The 21,289-nt window shown below is 34.5% G+C and overlaps 1 protein-coding gene and 1 long non-coding RNA gene across 8 annotated transcripts in view; one reads left to right on the forward strand and one right to left on the reverse strand.

Moving 5' to 3' along the window:
* The window catches only part of LOC140621490 (uncharacterized), a 41,115-nt gene extending 25,488 nt beyond the window's left edge, over nucleotides 1-15,627 (forward strand). For 2 of the 7 annotated variants that reach the window (XR_012021208.1, XR_012021209.1), the window contains one exon: nucleotides 827-1,098. Coding sequence is in view for 4 of the 7 variants with exons in the window: in XM_072806584.1 (XP_072662685.1) it covers nucleotides 827-1,106 (280 nt within the window). In the remaining 3 variants the exon portion in view is untranslated. Of the gene's footprint in view, nucleotides 1-826; nucleotides 1,122-1,895; nucleotides 1,994-2,224; nucleotides 2,647-15,313; nucleotides 15,346-15,541 lie in introns of those variants that run through there. The other 5 variants (XM_072806584.1, XM_072806588.1, XR_012021207.1 and 2 more) reach the window with 4 other exon arrangements.
* LOC140621491 (uncharacterized) overlaps nucleotides 1-21,289 on the reverse strand; it is a 291,722-nt gene that overhangs the window by 240,398 nt on the left and 30,035 nt on the right. The gene's annotated exons all lie outside the window — the stretch shown is intronic.

The raw sequence follows: 21,289 nt of genomic DNA on the forward strand, positions 1-21,289 counted from the left end.
TAATCCTTGCTTTGGTATATGCATATTACTTCTGAGGCCCAGTTTCTACTCATAGTGATGGAAAAGGAATAAGTCAAGCCCCACTAGATAAGCACATTTTGTGCTACTACCAAAAGAAAGCCATGGACAAACTCAAATTCAGAGGGTCAGGGAAATACATTCTACCCGTATCACCTCTAGACAAGGCTTTGAAAGCACAGAATCAATTCAAGGGAGTGACAAGTTGTGACTAATAAGTCAAATGCCATGGAATAAAAACCATCTTTACTCATCTTTACTTATACATACAATGTCTGGAATTGTACTTAACCCATAGAAAGTACTCAAAATATACTTGGTGAATGAATGTCTCTGATACTGCTAACCATGTTCCTGCATTCATTCATTTTATAAAGCATACTCCAAATCACATGAAACTGACAAAGATTTGAAAGAGAGAATGATGAAGTATTCACTTAATTTACTGAGACATGAGACATTCAATAGATCCCAAACAGTATGTATTCATACAGTGAACTGCCAGGTTATAATTTGGGCAAAGGAGTATATAGTAGTGGCCTTAAAAATGTAACTCATTCATTTGTGTTTGTAGTATATTGTTTTCCAACATGGCCACAACAATTGTTCCCTTCCTATGTGTTCCTTAGCAATGTGACTATACCACTCCTCCTATCAAAGAGTGTATGTTTACTCTTTGGATGTAGGATATCTTCATGATTTGTTTAACCAGTAAAATATGGCACAAGTGAGCCAGTGCACAAGTGAGCCAGTGCAATTAAGAGTAAGGCCTTAAAAAGTCTTGTAACTTTGGCTTTTGTTCCTTCAGAATTCATCTTTCATGTAAAGAAACTCAGGCAAAAGAACTAAAAATGAGAGACTACCCAAAAAGAGGCAAGACATCTGGAAAAGAATCAAGATGCCCTGCCAACATTCAGAACCAAGGTCCCAGACACATAAGTGAGGCCATCTTTGATTCTTCAGCCCAAGTTAAACCACCCCAGCCAACACCAGGTAAAACAGAGACAAGCCATCCCCACTGGGCTCTGCTTGAATTCCTGATCCACAGAATCATAAATAATAAAATGTTTGTTATTTTAAGCCACTAAGTTTTAGGGTGGTTTATAGCATAGCAATATATAACTAAAAGAATGCTCAAAACAGATCTTGAAAGAACAGAGAAACCTGATGCTATGTACTCTGAAATAGACCAAATGGAATCATTTTACCAAAAGCTTTTACAAAATGCTTCATCTATAGTAAAGTACATTTTATATTAACATATAAAAAATAAGCACAGAAGTTTTCAGACAAAAAGAAAGCAGACCTCCCACTATTTCTTGTCTAAACTTGAATGTATGGATATAAATATTATTCAGTTTAACTTTGTTAGAAAAATCAGCAAGATGTCAGAGCAATTTAAACATGAATAAGTGTGATACAAACGATATGCTTGAGTATATTACAATTTTAAATGTCTCTACTTTTATCTAAAGAATCTAAATAAACCATTAAAAAAATCTCCAATTTCTATAAACATTTAAGAATTAAACACTTAAACTCATGTAAAAATAGTAATCAGTAAGTAAGTAAATTAAAAAGATTTAATTCTTAGTAAACTCAACTGGCAATTTTTTAAAAGACTACTATTTTTTTAATTTTAAGAATTTTTTAAGATAAAAATCTATCTACTGATAATATGAACTTAAACTGAACTTCTGAAAGGTGTGATTTCAAAATCAAGCAGAGGAAGTAACATGTTTTAGAAATACTTTTTCCCCATCTAGCGAGATGAAAATGCACTCTTGTAGATGCCAAACTTCTTTAGAGCTTGTGTAATGAATATAAAAGTAAACACATTTCAAGTTTGAATTCAATTCCACCTGAATATATTACAGGGCAAGTATGTCACATCCAATATTGAAGGAAACATACGGCTTCTTAAGAAATGTAAACATTTCTACTTTAGCAAGTCTAATCTGATTCATCATCATCAGTAAGTACAAAAAAAAATAGTTTGGAAAGATTCCAAAAATCATTAAAAGTGACAGGGAAAAAATGCTATTAATTTTGCATTTTAACTATAGAATTAACAACAGGAAAGGATTTTAATTAAGGTTACACTCATTTTACATTCTATTTTCTAATGCTTTATTGTTATGAGGAATGTGTGCTCCTGGCAACATGTTGAAGACAGCCTCTCTAAATTGTGATCCTTCTTCCTCAGGGAAAATGCCACTGTTCCTGATTACTGTGGAGGGACCAGTGGGGCCACGGAGAAAAGAGGCATAACAAAGAGTTACTCCATATTTAGTACTTATACAAGAAAGATTCTGTCATAGTCCACTGCACCTGCTTTTTGCATCACATGTGTTTTGGTTTCTCCCTGTGGGTACTATGGACAGCTCAAAGTTTTGCTCAAAAATATCTACTCATCTTTGGGTACTGTGTACAACTAGCCTATCTGCTACTTGTTTCCCAGCAAGCCACAGTTATAACATGTTATCTGGCTATGTTACTGAGTATCACTGCATCCTTGAACTACTGTTTTGGGTTGCTATTATTCTCCTTCAGCTTACCACTTAAGAAGCATATAACCCTGATTCTTTATCAGACCCATTTCAGTCAAGAAATACATGAGTTGTGCACCATGATAAATTTTAATTCAATATCCAATCTTGTCATTGTTGCTGAAATAATTAATATAGTTGGATGATACTGAATATATTGTTTACCCTGACTAGGTTTAGATCTCTTATCTGCTATTAAAGTTGTAATTTTTGCTGTGTCTGGTTCTCCCCACTTCTGAACACCAAGTGGATCCTCCCTTTCTTGCTCCTTTTTTTTTATATATTTTTTATCAAAGTTCGATTTGCCAACATATAGTACAACATTCAGTGCTTATCCCATCAAGTGCCCCCCCTCAGTACCCATCACCCAGTTGCCCCATCCCCCTGCCCACCTCCCCTTCCACTATCCCTTGTTTGTTTCCCAGAATTAGGAGTCTCTCATGTTTTGTCACCCTCTCTAATTTTTCCACTCATTTTCTCCCTTTTATATGAAGTGTGGCTAGGTGACTGGTTTTGGTCAGCAAAATATGAATAGAAGTGGTATCAATACTTTGGAGCAGAAATTTTAAGTGTCAGCATATAATCTACCACATTTCCTTCTGAACGTGGCTATCATGAAAGCATATATTGAAATGGTGCCCCTGTCAGCCTGTAACTCTAACTAGAATGAGCAGAGCCCCTGGTCAACAAGAATGGATGTACAGCATTTATTATTTTAAGCCACTAAGATTTGTTTGCAATGCAGTATAATCTAGCATATGGTGGTTTAGTCATAGTGAGTACAACTTTCACAATACTAATTAGAAAAAAATTTTCACAGAAACATCCTCTGATCTGCTGCTGCATTTTGGATATAAGATGTGTAATGGCCTTAACAAAAGAAGTAATTCTGAGAAAAAGAAAAGAGTGCTTTTGCAGCTTGGACCCCAATCAGGAAGCTATTTCACAATCAAATGTTCATAACACCTCTTCCAAGTATAGTATAGCAAAGAACACAGCACATAAAAAGACCACATTGGTCAGGGCAGACAAAAAGAGGGTGGGTGCTATGTAGCAAAGAGAGGAAATTCACTTTGAAAATATATATACTAAGAAATGAGAATTCTAGCAATATTAGAGAAGAAAGCACTCATCTCTAACAATTCACAAAAGTGATAAAAGGTGCACTCTGAGTACATCCATTGTAGAGGCTGAAAATTAGAGCCCAGGTAAAAAATTGTGACATCACAGTATAGCAGGGAGTAGAAAAAAAACAGTTTAGAAGCTAAAATCAAGAGAACAAAAATGTATTTAAACAAGACCAGAATCAAATTTTAGAAAATGGTTTTTATGTCTCTTAAAATAAATTAGAAGTTTTATCAGAACCCTAAGATATACTAATTATAGTTCACCATTAGGCTTCATTCTATCACATAATACAGAACTTCTTTTGCCATCCTGAAAAAGTCACAAATTAAGGAGACCTTGTAGTTTAAGTACTATCGATAACCATCCTTGAACAGGATCTATGTACCTACCTTCTAATGGTTAAATCAAGGTTATACTGCCCAGAGTAAGCAAACCATAAAAAAACAGCACCAGGTAAACAGCTCTATCTGGTTTTATTTCTGCCTATACAGTACATGTCATGAAATCAATGGCCTCTAAAGCACTTGTCAAAGTGAGATGAATACAGTGAGATGAATCAAGATCCCACTATGAACTATTCCTGAAACAAGATATTTCAGGAGTCTTTCTTCACAGATATATATTTACAATTGTTTTAGCTTGGTCTAGTGTCTAATGCCTTATTGGTACTACATTCTGTCTGCTAGCCACAAAGCTCGTATTCACTTGAAAATGCCAACCTTGTTATTATAAAACAACAACAACAACAGAGCAATATATTATGACACAGAACTCCAGTGAACTCCACTTAAAAAATGTGGAACTCTTTATAGAATTTTAAAAATCAAGGACTGGATCCCTGGGTGGCTCAGCAGTTTAGCGCCTGCCTTTGGCCCAGGGCGTGATCCTGGGGTCCCGGGATCGAGTCCCGCATCAGGCTTCCTGCATGGAGCCTGCTTCTCCCTCTGCCTCTCTCTCTCTGTGTGTGTCTCTCATGAATAAATAAATAAAATATTCTAAAAAAAACAAATAAAAAATAAAAATCAAGGACTACCAGTACTTGCTTAGAAAATGGTCATTATTCCTTTTCTTAATAATTGCTGTCTCTTATTGAGTGTGTTACTATGTCCGTGATCAAATAGCTAGAAAATGGCAAGGCTGAAATTTAAAGACTTTTTAACAAAAAAGACTATCCCTCTTCTTTATCCCACACTGATTCTATTTAATTAATCAAGAGTCATTAAGGGGTGTCTGGGTGGCTCAGTCATTTCGGCATCTGCCTTCGGCTCAGGTCATGATCCCAGCATCCTGGGATCTAGCCCTGCATCAGGCTCCCTACTCAGCAGGGAGCATGCTTCTGCCTGCTTCTGCCTCTGCCTTGCTCCCCTTGCTTGTGCTCTCTCTCTATCAAGTAAATAAATAAAATCTTTTTTAAAAATCAAAGGTCATTAAAAGATTGTCTTGCATTCTTGTATCTCATATCCCTTCCCTTATTCTCAGCCAATTCTAACTGTTGCAGTAGATTGGTTTTAGGCTTTTTACTCACAGCCTTCAATTCTTGGTTTCATCAACAATAATTTTTTAAATATCCTTTTTAGATCAGACATCTGTCTAACCTCTGGAGCCTTAAAGGCCTCTAGTCTCAATAATTTTAGAATCCAGTGAAAATATTCGCTATCTGGTAAAGCTAAAATATGGGCTTCCTTCACTATTTTCCAAGTGTGTGTAATCGTGAGAAGGATCCACTTTCATTTTCATACAGCCATGAGACCACTGGAATCTCTGAGAATTGAGGGACCAGGTAAGGAAATTCACCAATATTGGTTGAATTTGCAGGATTCCAGAGTTCCCATAAACCATGAAGAATGTGTGGTAGAGAAAGTAAAAGTAGAGGGTAGGACATGAAATTCCACTTATAGGTAAAGGTCTATGAATTTTGACTTCTGATATATAACTGAATATAAATACCTTTTCCACTTGTAAAGAGAGTAATGGGTGATTTTCAGTATAGCTTTCCAAGACTAAAAAGAAAATTACAGAGATATATTGTGTATATAAAAAAATTATGAGAGAGAAAAGTAATAACTTTCAAATAGGATTAATATGAGTTATACCTGTGAGGAGGAATGACTAATAAATTTTATGCCTCAGTGAAACATGCGCTCCCTTATTTTACTATGGATATCTAGTATATGAGTTTCTCTCAAGGTTCTCAGAACACATTTCCAATAATCTCTGAGGTCTTCTGGGTCTTTTTTTAACTGAAAGCATAAAGTGAAGGCAGAGAAAGAACAAGTACATGGAGTTTCAAGAGTTACAGAACGATGCATGCTCTGTCAAGCGTCTATTTTTATAGTTGTCAATGGGGTTCAGGGACAGGAAATCTCATAAACACCTTTTGAGTGCCCCTGCTTAAACCACTTTATAATAGAACTAGTGTTAAGCTTCATATTTATAGGAGACATTGAAAATTTTGATCAACATAGAAGAAAATAATCAGGAGAGAGAGAAATCTAATAACTATGTCCACTGTGGAAGAGTTGATAAGCTGAATATTTTTGTTTACAGATAACAAACAAAGCATTGCTAGGTAGCAGGGGCAGGAAAACTTTATACTATTCCAGGAGATTAGTCTAGAATTAACATGTAGAAAATACAAGGATCTGAATAAGATTCTGAAAATAAGGCAATGGAAAAAAAACTTTCTCTTAGATGGGGAAACACCCTTCAGGTAGAGTATTTTAAAAAGTATACAACAAGTGGCCCTTCACTTGGAGAATTCTAAAAAGTGGTAAATACCTCACCAAATTTAGAAATCATTTTTGTTGAGTATGGATCAGGAACTGTGCTATGTTAGCATAATATAGATTATGTCATTTAGTACTAACAATAACACCTTGGGATCAAAATTACTGTTATATCTATTTTTCCAGGTAAGTAAATCAAGGTTTAAAAAATATTTTTATAATGTTTTAGATAATATTAACACAAAGAAGGAGCCAAGGAACAGAACTACATTGGTACAAAGTTTCTATATAATATTGAAATCAAATTGGTATTAATGCAGGCTAGAAATTTTGAATTTATTATCTCTGAGGCAACTAATTACAAAATAACTCAGAAATACAATAAAAGAAGCAATAAGAAAATTAAACTTATATACTAGAAAATGTCTTTTTAAAAAGAATAAAGCAAAAAAAAAGAATAAAGCAATAGGGAAATAGAGGAATAAAATAAAACACAAGACATAAGACGTAAAGAAAACAAATACCAACATGGTGGACATAAATCCAACTTTACCATTAATTACATTAAATACAAATGTAATACACACTCCAATCAAAAGATAGAGTTTGGCAAAATAAATAAAAAGAAAAATTATCCAACTATATACTTCTACAAGAGACATTTTAAATTCAAAGACAAATAAATCAAGAAATAATGAACAAAGACATACCGTGTAGACAGTAAACAAGAGAGCTGGAATGACCATATTAATATAAGACAAAATGCTTAAGAGAAAAAAATGAAACTAGAGGCCAGGAAGGACATATTATATTGATAAAGAAAGCAATTCATGACTGGATTATTTGTTTTTTGGGTGTTCAGTTTGATAAATTCTTTATATACCTTAGATACTAGCCCTTTATCTGATATGTTATTTGCAAATATCTTCTTCCATCCCATAAATTGCCTTTTAGTTTTATTGACTGTTTCTTTTGCTGTGCAGAAGCTTTTTATCTTGATGAAGCCCCAATAGCTCATTTTTGCTTTTGTTTCCCTTGCCTTTAGAGGTGTGTCTAGCAAGAAGTTGCTATGGCCAAGGTCAAAGAGGTTTCTGCTTGTATTCTCCCCTAGGACTTTGATGGATTCCTGTCTCACATTTAGATCTTTCATCCATTTTGAGTTTATCTTTGTGTATGGTATAAGAGAATGGTCCAGTTTCATTCTTCTGCACTTGGCTGTCCAATTTTCCCAGCACCATTTTTTAAAGGGGCTGTCCTTTTCCCATTGGATATTCTTTCATGCTTTGTCAAAAATTAGTTGACCATAGAGTTAAAGGCCATTTCTGGGTTCTCTATTCTGTTCCATTGATCTATGTGTCTGTTTTTTGTGCCAGTACCATACTGTATTGATGATTAGAGTTTTGTAACACAGCTTGAAGTCAGGCATTGTGATGCCCCCAGCTTTGGTTTTCTTTTTCAACATTCCTCTGGCTATTCAGGGTCTTTTCTAGAGGTTCCATACAAATTTTAGGATTATTTATTCCAGCTCTGTGAAAAATGTTGAGGGTATTTTGGTAAGGATTGCACTGAATGTGTAGATTGCTCTGGGTCTTAAAGATACAAGTGTAGTGATCCAAAAGGGCACCTACACCCCAATGTTCATAACAGCAATGTCCACGAGCACTGGGTGTTATACACAACTGATAAATCATTGAACACTACATCTGAAACTAATGCTGTACTACATGTTGATTAATTGAATTTAAATTAAATGACTAAATAAAATACAAAAAAAGAAATTAATTAGAAAGACATACAATTATATATTCTCTTAACAAGTAAGCTCCAAAATGCATGAAGCAAAAAATTGACAGTATTGAAATGGAGAAATGGACACTTCAACCAGTCTCCAGTAGGCCATTTTCAATAATGAATAGAATAAGTAGGCAGAATGTCAGGAAGAAAATAGGAATCTGAACACTACAAAACAATTAGATCTAAGAAATCTACAGGGTCCCTGGTGGCTCCGTGGTTGAGCACCACCTTCAGCCCAGCACGTGATCCTGGAGACCCAGGATCGAGTCCCACGTCGGGCTCCCTGCATGGAGCCTGCTTCTCCCTCTGCCTGTGTCTCTACCTCTCTCTCTCTCTCTCTCTCTCTCTCTCTCTCTCTCCGTATCACTCATGAATAAATAAATAAAATCTTTAAAAAAAAAAAAAGAAATCTACAGAATATCACCTGACAAAGCAGAATATGTACTCTACCCCAGTATCCCTGGGACATTCTCCAAATAGACCATATGTTACACCATAATCAAGTCTCAATAAACTTAAAAGAACTTAAATCATACAAAGTATTCCTCTCAACTATGATGGAATAAAATTAGAAATCAGTAATAAGAGGAAATTTAGGAAATTTACAAATACAGAAAATTAAACACCCTCCTAAAAACAATGGGACAAAAAAGAAATCACAAGGCAAATTAGAAAATACTTTGAAGTGAATGAAAAAATAAAACATTATTAATATTTGTGAATGCCACTAACAAAGCACCTAACAGAAAAATGACAGATATAAATGCTTATATTTTCAAATAAATAATACCAGACTTTCACTTAAGAAGCTAGAAAAAGAAGAGCAAACTAAAACCAAAGCAAGTGGAAGGAAAGAAATAATAAAGGTTAGAGCAGAAATGAATAAAATAGAAAAATATCAACGAAACCAAATTTACTTGAAAACATCAAGCCTTTAGCTAAATTGATCAAGAAAAAAGTGAGATTAAAATTATTAAGATATAGAATAAAAGAAAGGATATCATTTCCAAACTTACAGAAACTTTTTAAAAAGGGATTAAAAGGGAATGCTACAAACAACAGTGTGCTAACAAACTGAATAACCTAGAGGAAATGAACAAATTCCTGGAAAGATACAAACTACAAAAACTGATTCTAGAAAAAAACAGAAAATCATAAAGACCATTAACAAGCAAAAAAGACTGACTTAGTAATCAAAAATAGTCCCACATAGAAAAGCCCAGACTCAGATAGCTTTACTTGTTAAACTATTTTAAGAAGAATTAATATCAATCCTTCACAAACTCTTCCAAATAATAAAAGATGATGAAACACTTCCCAATACATTCTATTTGACTATATTACCATGATACCAAAACCAAAGATATTGTAACAAAAGAAAACTACAAACCAATGACCTTTATGAATATAAATACAAAATCCCCAACAAAATAGCAAACCAAATTGAGTAACATAAGAAACAGAAAGAAAGAAAGAAAGAAAGAAAGAAAGAAAGAAAGAAAGAAAGAAAGAAAGAAAAAAAGAAAGAAAGAAAGAAATTACATACCAAGACTAAGTAGTATTTATCACAGGAGCAAAAACTTGGTTCCACAATGAAAATCAATGTGATACACTACGTTGACACAATAAAGAACAAAAAGCATGTCATCACTCTGACAGATAAAGAAAAAGCACATGACACAATTCAATACCCTTTCATGATAAAAATGTAAGAAACTTGAAACAGAAGGGAGGTTCCTTAACTGGGTAAAGGCCATCTACAAGATGTTAACAGTTGACATCATACTTAATATGAAAGACTAAGTGCTTTCCTTCTAAGAACAAGAACAAGATAAAGATGTCCACTCACACTTCTATTCTACACTGTAGTGGAGGTTCTAGCTATGGCAATTGGGCAAGAAAAAGAAATAAAAGGGGATCCCTGGGTGGCACAGTGGTTTAGCGCCTGCCTTTGGCCCAGGGCGCGATCCTGGAGATCGGGGATCGAATCCCACGTCCGGCTCCCGGTGCATGGAGCCTGCTTCTCCCTCTGCCTGTGTCTCTGCCTCTCTCTCTGTATATGTGACTATCATAAATAAATAAAAATTTTTAAAAAAGAAATAAAAGGCACTCAGATTAAAATGAAAGCAGTAAAATGATTTCCATTCACAGATAACATAATCTTGTATTTAGAAAATCCTAAAAAAAAAAAAATCCTAAAGAACCCACACTTACAAAAAAAGTATAGCAAGGTTACACGATACAAATTCAACATACAAAATCAGTTATATTTCTATACACTAGCATTATACAATCTGAAAAAGGAATTAAGAAAATAACTTTATTACAAGAGCAACAAAAAATAAAATACTTAGGAATAGATTTAACAACAATGTTTAAGACTTAAACACTGAAAACTACAAAACATTATTGAAAAAAATTAAAAAATAAATAAATGGAAAGACATCATATGATGTTCATGGACTGAAAGACTTAATGTTAATATTGTAACACTTCCCAAATTAATATAGATTCAGTGCAATGTCAGCTGCCCTTTTTGCAAGATGATTTTAAAATTCACATGGCTGCAAGGGACCCAGAATAGCCAAAACAATTTCTAAAAGGAAGGATAAACTTGTAGGACTTACACTTATAATTTCAAAAGCTTACTACAAAGTTCCAGTGGTAATACTGTGTGATACTAGCATAATGACAGACATATATATAGATCAATGGAACAGAATTTTAAATCCAGATATACACTTTACATTTATGGTCAAACAGCTTTCATAAGCATGTCAAAGCAATTCAGCTGGCAAAAAAAGTCTCTTTTTTTAAGATTGATTAATTAGGGATCCCTGGGTGGCACAGCGGTTTGGCGCCTGCCTTTGGCCCAGGGCACGATCCTAGAGACCTGGGATCGAATCCCACGTTGGGCTCCCAGTGCATGGAGCCTGCTTCTCTCTCTGCCTGTGTCTCTGCCTCTCTCTCTCTCTTTCTCTCATTCTGTGTGACTACTATAAATAAATAAAAAAAATTTTTTTAAAGATTGATTAATCAATTAATTAATTAAGAGAGACAGAGAGAGCATGAGCTAAGGGGGACTGGAGGGAGAGAGACAAGCAGACCACATACTGACCGTAGAGCCAGAATGGGCTGGATCCCATGACCCTGAGATCACCACCAGAGCCAAAATCAAAAGTCAGATGCTCATTCAACTAAGCCATCCAGGTACCCCAAAAATAGTTTTTAAAAAGAATTCTGAGTCAACTGAATATCTACATGCATAAAAATGCAGTTGGATCCCAACCTCATACTGTATACAAACATTAACTCCAAATGACTGTATATAAACATTAACTCAAAACAGACCTCAGAATTAAATATAAAATCTAAAACATATAAATATAAAATTAAATAAATTAAATTATTATAAATTAAATATAAAATCTTAATGACCTTGGATTAGACAATGATTTCCTAGATGTGACACCAAAAGCACAAGCAACAAAAAATAGATGAATTACACTTCATCAAAATTTAAAAGTTTTGTGCTTCGAAGTCCACTATCAAGAAAAAGAAAAAGTTGGGCAGCCCAGGTGGCTCAGTGGTTTAGCACCGCCTTTCGCCCAGGGCGTGATCCTGGAGACCCTGGATCGAGTCCCACATCAGGCTCCCTGCATGGAGCCTGCTTCTCCCTCTGCCTGTGTCTCTGCCTCTCTCTTACTCTGTGTCTCTCATGAATAAATAAATAAATAAAAACTTTAAAAAAAAAAAAAAAGAAAAAGCACATTGAATTAGAAAAATATTTGTAAATCATAAATGTCAAAATGGACTTGTACTCAGAATATTTAAAGAATCCTTACAAGTCAACAACAAAAGTATAATTAACTTAAATAAAATTTCAAAAGTTATTTCAAAATTTATACGAAAAAAAAAAAAAAAAAAAAACAAAACAAAATTTATACGAATAGCCAAATAAATACAGGAAAAAGTATGCAACATCATTAGTCCTTAGAGAAATACAAATCAAAACTACAACAAGGTTATGAGTTCACACACACTAGAATGGCTATAATTAAAAAGAAAGTAACAAGTGTTAGGGTGTGGATTAATTAGAATCCTCATACAGAGCTGACAGAAATTTAAAATTACACAGTCACTTTGGAAATTGGCTACAAAATTCCTCAAAACTAAACATAAAGTTACTATTTGATCCAGCAATTATACTCCTAACTAATAACCAAGTCAAGCAGAAATGTGTTCACACAAAAATTTGCACAGGAATGTCATAGCAGCATTACAGGAATGCACAGGAATGTCACAGCAGCTATTCATGATAGCCAGAAAGTTTAAACAGTCCAAAATGCCCATCAGCTGATGAATGGGTAAATAAAATGGGTCATACCCACATAGTGAAATATTATTCCATAACAAAACAGGAGTGAAATACTGACACATGCCACAACATGGATGAACCTGGAAACTTGATGCTATCTAAAAGAAAGTCTGCAGGGTAGGGGAAAATGCAGAGCAGTGCCAGTGTCAGTGGATTTTACATGTGAATTATATCTCAACAAAATATTATGTTTTAAGTTTTTAATAAATAAAAGACAGCTAGATTTCCAAAAAATAAATGCCCAAAGTCATCAGTTAAAAGGCAAAGCATCTGAGAAATACAATATTTTTATTCTAAGCCCACTCTAATAATCACTTTACTATGCTGTAGCCATCTCCAAATAGTAAATTGGGGATAAAATCACTAATAAGATGTACTCCATCCCTAAAATTCCTCAGGTCTATGGTTTAGTGCAGAGAGGCTGTATAGGTTTATACCCTACTAATTCAGAACAAATTGGGTACTAGAAAGAACAGATCCCAGGGACTTTAATGTAAAATCAGAATTAAGACCTAACTCTGAATTCCCAGTATGAGGATCATGCCTCCAAAATACATTGGCAAGTAGTTTTCAACTTAAAAGAAAATATCTCTCCTCTGCACCAGAAAAAAAATTCCCTCCAATATGGAAGACTGGCCACTATCAACCTACCCCCTTTACCCCTACCTTGATCACCAGTACCGTACTTCTCAACATTCTGCATATTATCAGCCTTTGCAAACAAAATTCCTTACCCCATCAAACACTTCTACAGTCTTCCTTACAAAAATATCTCCATGATTCCAGAAAAAATTGATTATGTTCAATAATCAAGGCAATCAACAGGTCAAGTAGTATAAACTGAGTTGTCCAATTAATGTTTTCCAAATATAAAACTTAAAGGGCACAGATTTCTACAATTCTATAGAACAGAGAACAGAAATATGAAAAGCTGGTAAGAGGGGAGGGGCACTCAAATATTCACAAGGCTCTGCCAGATATTTATTACATATTTCTTATATTCAGTACACTGAGATGGCACAGGTGTTTCAGTTCTTAGAATAAAGCAAACAGGGATCCCTGGGTAGGGCAGCGGTTTGGCGCCTGCCTTTGGCCCAGGGCGCGATCCTGGAGACCGGGGATCGAATCCCACGTCGGGCTCCCGGTGCATGGAGCCTGCTTCTCCCTCTGCCTGTGTCTCTGCCTCTCTCTCTCTCTCTCTCTGTGTGACTATCATAAATAAATAAAAATTAAAAAAAAAAAAAAAAAAAAAAAAGAATAAAGCAAACATACAAACCACTATTTTCAGAGTTTGAGGAGACCTTAGGAATCACCCAAACCAACCTCCATATTATACAGGCTACAAAAGTGCAGTGCTAAGAAGAAAACAGATATGACTAGCTCATACAGTTAGCTGCAGATGTGGGAATTGAATGCATGTTTGATTCATGGGCCAGTTGTCCTTTTCCAGTTATACTTCCCATGTCTTCACGGCAACTGCAAATTGAGAAATCTATCCTTTTTTAAAAACACAAAGCACGCAAACTATAAGTACAGCCCAGATGAGGAAGTTTAAGTTACTCCTTTTGACTTTCTAAATCGTTCCAATATAACCCTAGCACCATGAAATCTGTTCTCCTGTTAGTCTCAGATAATTCCCTAAATTTAATACTATGAAGCTAGGTTAACTCTCAAAAACATGACACATTGGAAGACGAACACTGAATAATGTCCTTTACCTAGAAACCAACAACTCAACACTATAGATGATTCAAGAGAATAAGAGTTGCTTCACCATTATTCCCTCATATATTTCTCTTATGTTCCTCTTTGCTGTTTTTAAATTCCTTTACATTTCCCCTTGCCTTATTTCCATCTCTCTGGTCAAAAAATTCAAATATACAGCAGAGAGAGTAGGACCAAATTCAATTGAATATTCTATCCCCTTTGCTCCTTACAAAGACCCTCCCTTTTGTCCCCATACAAAGTATATGGAAAAGTTTTTCACTTACTGCCTATTTTCCATTACTTCAGTCCTCATGTATTTTAAGCTCTTGGTTTTTTGTATATAGATACAGTACTCTCACAATTTTTCATAAAATAAAAATCTAGCAATGGGGGTGAAAAGCATTGATATTCTGATCATCTATTATAATAGTAATATTTGTTTTTTTTATTTTAAACAAGCTACAGTTTGGAAAAGCAATGTGTTTTGTTTATCATGTCAAGTTCTTATGAAAGTATTTGAGTTGGATTTCATCCAAAATCTATAATTCACCATGTAATGCATAATTTTGCTGTCATATGGCTGCAAATTTTTACACTTATTTTGCCAGAAAACACAGGTATGAATATGAAGGAGGCCCCCTCAGAGATTTATTGCTTAATATCCCACTAGTTCCCTAGTCGTCAAAGCTCAACCATCCATTATTTACCAAGTAGATTTTTCTGCCCTTTGTTTCAGCTCAGATTCACTTAAAAATCTCCCTTTGAAAGATCCATAGGCTATTTGTAATTGTTAATTGTTTTGAGTCCTTCAATATTAAATCCCATAAACTGTTCTGGATGAAGATTTTCATAGCAGAAAACAAACATAGATGATTTTTATAATTCCCTTAAAATGGCCAGAGCTGTAGCTATTAACAGTAAAACTTTTTATTATTCTAATTTTATTATTATTAAGTACAATAAAAATCACTCCTTCTCTTCCTGCTTATCTGCCTCAAAATTCTTTGTTTCAGGTATACAAGAGTCATTACTGAAAGAAATACAGGTACTGTTCTGACCTAAAAACTATTAAAATTTAAATAAATCCAAAATTCAGCATTTTCTGGGTTAAATTAGTGCACTACTTCAGTATCTGCAATTCAAATAAGTCCTCTGAGAAATTGGCCTCCATAACCAGTGACGTGCTGCTGAACTGAACAGATCTCCAAAATATCCTAACAGATTTCTTTCTTTCATTGTAGAATTGTTTCCATCTGGTGCTTAGATATTAAACCTGGAATATGTAAAGGCTCTCCCCTCTCACCCTGTTTGACTTCCAAATGCTGGCAAATAATTTGCATTGTCAATGAATTGAGGATTAAAATTTTGAACTTAACTGTGTAGTTGTAAAATGTACAATTTAAAGCGATAGATCTTTGAAGTAGTGGGGTTTTTTTTCTTTTGAGAAATGGAGATTTGAAGTGTTTGTTGTTTGCAGAATATTCTAACTCAAACTTACTTTGCTTGAAAAAAATAAAACTTTTCTTAATTTTCTTCCGAAGTTCAGAATGTTGAAATATGAATTTATGAAGAGCACTATAGGCCAGTTTTTGTAAGTATGTATATATTTATAACCAAATAGGAACATCTAAAAACACATATATTTCTTTGTATAGATAGGCAGATATTTAGATGTATACATGTACAAATTTCCAAGATCCTGGGTCTATAGACAATAATTTCTTCATGAGAATTTTAAAGATCCTCACAGTAATAAAATGTCTGACTTTTAAGACTGGCAACATTTTCATAGCATCTTAATTGGAAAGCACAGAGTTACTTCTAAGAAACATAATTGCTTCCAGAAATGTTTAAACCACTAGGGAATGTTTATATGAAATGAGCAATAGTCACAGGAGTGAATAAACCAGTTCTATGTACTGCATGTTGTAGTGTAAAAGCCTAGGAGTGCACAAAGAGTTATAAGAGAACCATGTGCAAGACACAATCATTTTGTTCAATCTCTTCTTGTCATTAGTCTGCAACTTCTACCTATCCCTCTTCAACTAATAGTGGATCTCATGTCTTATGAGATAAGACATGGATAACAAAGCACAGTTATCCAGTTCTCTTGTCCAAAACTTCACACTTCATGCCTGTCCTCCCTCCACTGTTTTCTTTTTGATGCCCCATCATACTTTCTTCACATTGTCTCTTATTTAATTGCTTCCTTTAATCTCTTTCCCTTAAATTTGATCTGCCTTGATCTCCTGGAATATTTTCTGATGCATTTCTCCATTTCACGTCCATTTCATGACTAGTTACAAAAAATAATAACTGAATTCCTACCCTGCACATGAAACTATTTACCATTTTCTGTTCACTGTGCTGCTCACATTTAACTTTATTTTTTTTTTAAAGATTTTTTTTTTTTTTCATGAGAGACAGAGAGAGAGGCAGAGACACAGGCAGAGGGAGAAGCAGGCTCCATGCAGGGTGCCCGATGTGGGACTCAATCCCTGGACTCCAGGATCACGCCCTGAGCCAAAGGCAGACACTCAACCACTGAGACACCCAGGCAACCCCACATTTAACATTAAAAAAAAAAAATGAGGAGGGCAGCCCAGGTGGCTCAGCGGTTTGGCGCCACCTTCAGCGCAGGGTGTGATCCTAGAGACCCAGAATCGACCCATGTTCTGTGTGTGTGTGTGTGTGTGTGTGTGTGTGTGTGTATCTCTCATGAATAAATGAATTCATGAATAAATGAATAAAATCTTAAAAAAAAACTTAAAAGAAAATGAGACTCACAGGAAAGGAACTGACACAACTTTGGGAAGGACAGTTAAGTATGTTCTGCTGAAGTTGCTAGTGGTCATGAATCATTCATGTATGTTTGTATTATGTTATTATCAACCAAATAGTGTTGGAAAAAAATACTTAACTTCTTTACTAAGCCCTCAAACCTGTTACTGCATCTCTCATTTGTGATGCAATAGGACACTTTGCCTGTATTAAAAGGGCCAAGAATAAATGCTTTTTTTGTTGAACATGTCTATAGAGTTGACAGTTAATGCCAAAAATCATCAAATAGTCCTTCCAAAATTGTACTTTTGAAATATACCAAAAAAAAAAACATAAATTGATCTACTTAATTTCTATTCAAAAGAAAAAAAAGAATGTTTTGCTGACAAGTATATAACCACTTGACTGATTCTAAACAAACATTTGTGGGAATCTTTTTAAAGCAATTTTTTTCACCTGGATCTTCAGTTGGACCAAGCATCTGAACCCAAAAACCTCCAAACAAAAAGATTAAAATGCGTGAGAATTTTCCAAAAAACTTCAAGATGAAAACTTCAAACTTCTATACTTGCCTGCCATGCAAAAATATTGTAGTGCAAATTTAGGGCTAATAGAACCCATCTTCTAGGACAGACTTTCTAAAAATATTGTATATGCTTTAAAATCTGAGCAATACCCAAAATATTCATTGCAGTTGGCAACATATGAGCATTATAGAAAAATCACAATGTGTTCTTCTGGCTACACACAACAAACACAAAATATCTATGCAAATAAGGAACTGATGTAATGGTTTTGTGTCTTCATCTATTCAGATAGCAGAAAGAAAGAAAGGAAGGAAAATTTAATGTCATCTGATGAAAAATTGCATTTTCTTCTGCCTCTCTTTCCTGTTCCTCTCTCCCATCTGCCCTCCACTTCACCCTCCATCCCTTTAAGTTTTCTCCATTTGTATTACAGTGGCACAGATTCAGAGGAGGGGTGGAGTCTGACATTTCGGGTGGTCTTAATAAAGCTTTAGTCTTTGGCTAACCTCTCCTTAGACTGGAGAGTAGCCAAGAATTTCCAATATTAGGAAGAGTCACTTTGAAAAACTGTGTATGTATGTCGAAGTGCATGTCAATATATTTGTTCTGATTTAATAAGCAAAACTGAACAACAGGGCCCTGTCAGCCAAAGCAACAACTATTTCTCCCAAACTTAAAACACATCCTTGTGTAAGTTATGGTTCTTATTTGGTTTTTGTGTTCATTTATTTCAGTTTATTGTTTGACATCTCCTACCAGCTGAGCCAGGAAACCCATGGCAGTGCTTCAAAAAATAACTCCACCCCACATTTATTTTTTAATTTGCTCTGGTTCTTTACTCTTTTAAATTCACAAAGTTTCATGGAACAAGTGCCTAAAGAAGATAGCATTTGCTTTTTAAGTATAGTTTTAGAAACCATATGTAAAATATCTCTTGCAGCTCCTCTTTTTTATTAGAAAAATTATATTAGATTCATATTTGTTTTGAAAAGTCAGTTGTATACTTTAATTAAAGGGAGAAATAAAAAGTCTTCTTTCCTAAAGCAAGCTTACAAAGAATGGAGAAGTTATTTCTCCTAATAATGACTTAACAAATGAGATTTCAGTTCCCTAAATTGGGGTAAAGATTAGGAAGAAAAAACTATCTGTACTGTGATCATATATTATCACGGACTTTGAAAATGCCTATCTTTTTGGTACTTGGCAACATATAGTAAGAATAGCCACAAGGGAAAAAAAAAAAAAAGCCCGGGGCGGGGGGGGGGGGCACATTATTTCCACAAACATAGCCCAACTGTTGCCAAACAACAAAATAGCAAATTATCTAGGCTCATTGGTACATGTCTTAACTTTCCAAATGAAACCTTGCATCAAAAAAAAAAAAAAGTTTGAGCACTTTCCTATAAGATCAATCAAAACTAAACTACAACTGATACAACATTTAAGAGTTACAAATTTCCACTTGATTGCAGTTGAATTAAAAGCAAGAAAGAGGGTATTTAAAATGAAGAGTTTGTAATACAACACTGGTTTCTTTTCTTAAGCAATTTTCTCTAAAAAGAATGCCAAAACTTTGTAAACTTGAACAGACTAGGACTAGAAAATGTAAACAACACTATAAAATAATAACAAGAACATTTTATCCAGGTTAGCACAGATAGGTAAGCCTTGCTTTTAAATGAAAAATTCCATGGAAACTGACGTACAAAAGGAGGGAGCATCTCAAGCTCACACTAGAAAGGTCATTGGCAGAGACCAGCTTCATATTATTTAGAGTATCTGTTCTGGAACAAAAGAGGGCTAAGCTGATTGAGCAGGGAGTAAGTCCAGGTATTACAGATTAATGTTTAAAGAATGACACTACTTATTTTCAACATTCTCTTTATATTTTTTGAGTTCTTGAATTACTTATAGAAGAATTCCATAACCCAAACCATCTTCAAAATGATAATGCACAAGAAACACTCCCAAATAATCAAACCTTTCTGAATGTGCCTCTGTTTCAGAAAAATGAAACTTTTTTTCTTCAAAAAGTGAGAAACCTAATTTCAATGACGATGACTTATTTGACAGGGGAAAAAGAGAAGCATAAGCTGGGAGGAGGAGCAAGAGGAAAGGGAGAAGCAGACTCTCCACTTAACAGGGAGCCTGACATAGGGTTCAATCCCAGCACTCTGGGATCATAATGTGAGCCGAAAGCAGACACTTAACCAACTGAGGCACCCAGGTGCCCTGACTTTTCCTTATTTTCAATTTCAAGGGACAAAGAGCTACCTTGGAATTTGAAGTTTTACAAGTGCACACTTTGAAGATATCTTTTTATCCTAAGAATATTTAGAAGAATATTAATAGTGACTAACAATGACTCTATTTCAATATGGTAGATTGAGCACATACATCTAATTACAATATTTCCTGAAGCCCTACTAAAACTATAGTAAAGTATTTTTTAGTAAAGTATTTTAAAAAAAAACACTTTATTGATTATGATTGATACACAAAAAGCTGCACATATTTAGTGTATTCTACTTTATGAGTTTGAAGAAAAGCATATATATCCATGAAGTCATCACCGTAATCAATCTCATCACCTCAAACATATCATCACCTTCAAAAGTTTCCTCCCACCCTACTCACTTATTTGTTCATGTATGTGTGTGATAAGAAGACTTAATAGAAATGACCAGACCACAAAAAAAAGACTTAATATTGGGAAATGCAAATCAAAACCATAATGAGATATCACCTCATACCCAGTAATATGACTATTATCAAAATAACAAAATAAAATAAGTGTTGGTAAGGATGTGGTGAAAGGGACTCTTCTACACCACTGATGGTTATATAAATTGGTATAGCCTTTATGGGAAACAGCATGAAGTTCCCTCAGAAAAATTAAAAAATGAACTATCATATGATCCATCAATCCTATTTCTTTGTGTATAATCAAAGGAATAAAATCACTCTTGAGATATCTATATTCCCGTATTCGTTGCAGTTATTCACAGTAGCCCTATGGAAGCAACCTACGTAGCCATCATGGATGAATGGATAAAGAAAATGTGATATGTTTATACAGTGAGATATTATTCTGCCTTAAGGAGAAGGAAATCCTGCCATTTGTGACCACATGGATGAACCTTAAGGACATATGCTAAGTGAAATATGCCAGACAGAGAAAGACAAATATGGCATGATCTCACTTATATGTGGAACCAAAAATAGTCAAACTCATAGAAGCAGAGTAAAATAGTAGTTATTAGGGGTTGAGAATGTGGGGGAAATGGGGAGATGATGGTCAAAGGGTACAATAAGCTTTCAGTTATAAGTTCTGGAAACTGAATGAACAGTATGGAGACTATAATTAGTGGTAATGTGTTATATATTTGAAATTTGCTAAGATTCCTTACCCAAAAAGGAGGGAGGTAACTCTATGAAGTGATGGATATGTTAATTAACTTGATTATAGTAATCATTTCACTGTGTGTGTGTGTATGTATATATATATATATATATATATATATAATCACATTGGATATCTTAAATATGTAGAATTTAATAATACGTCAATAAAACTTAAAAAATACATCACACATTCAAAAACCAGGAAAATATGATTCATGATAAGAAAACCAATCAATATAAACTGAACCAGAGCTGCCACAAGTGTTAGAATTAGGA

This window comes from Canis lupus, chromosome 30, assembly GCF_048164855.1.
Source record: "Canis lupus baileyi chromosome 30, mCanLup2.hap1, whole genome shotgun sequence".
NCBI lineage: Eukaryota > Metazoa > Chordata > Mammalia > Carnivora > Canidae > Canis > Canis lupus.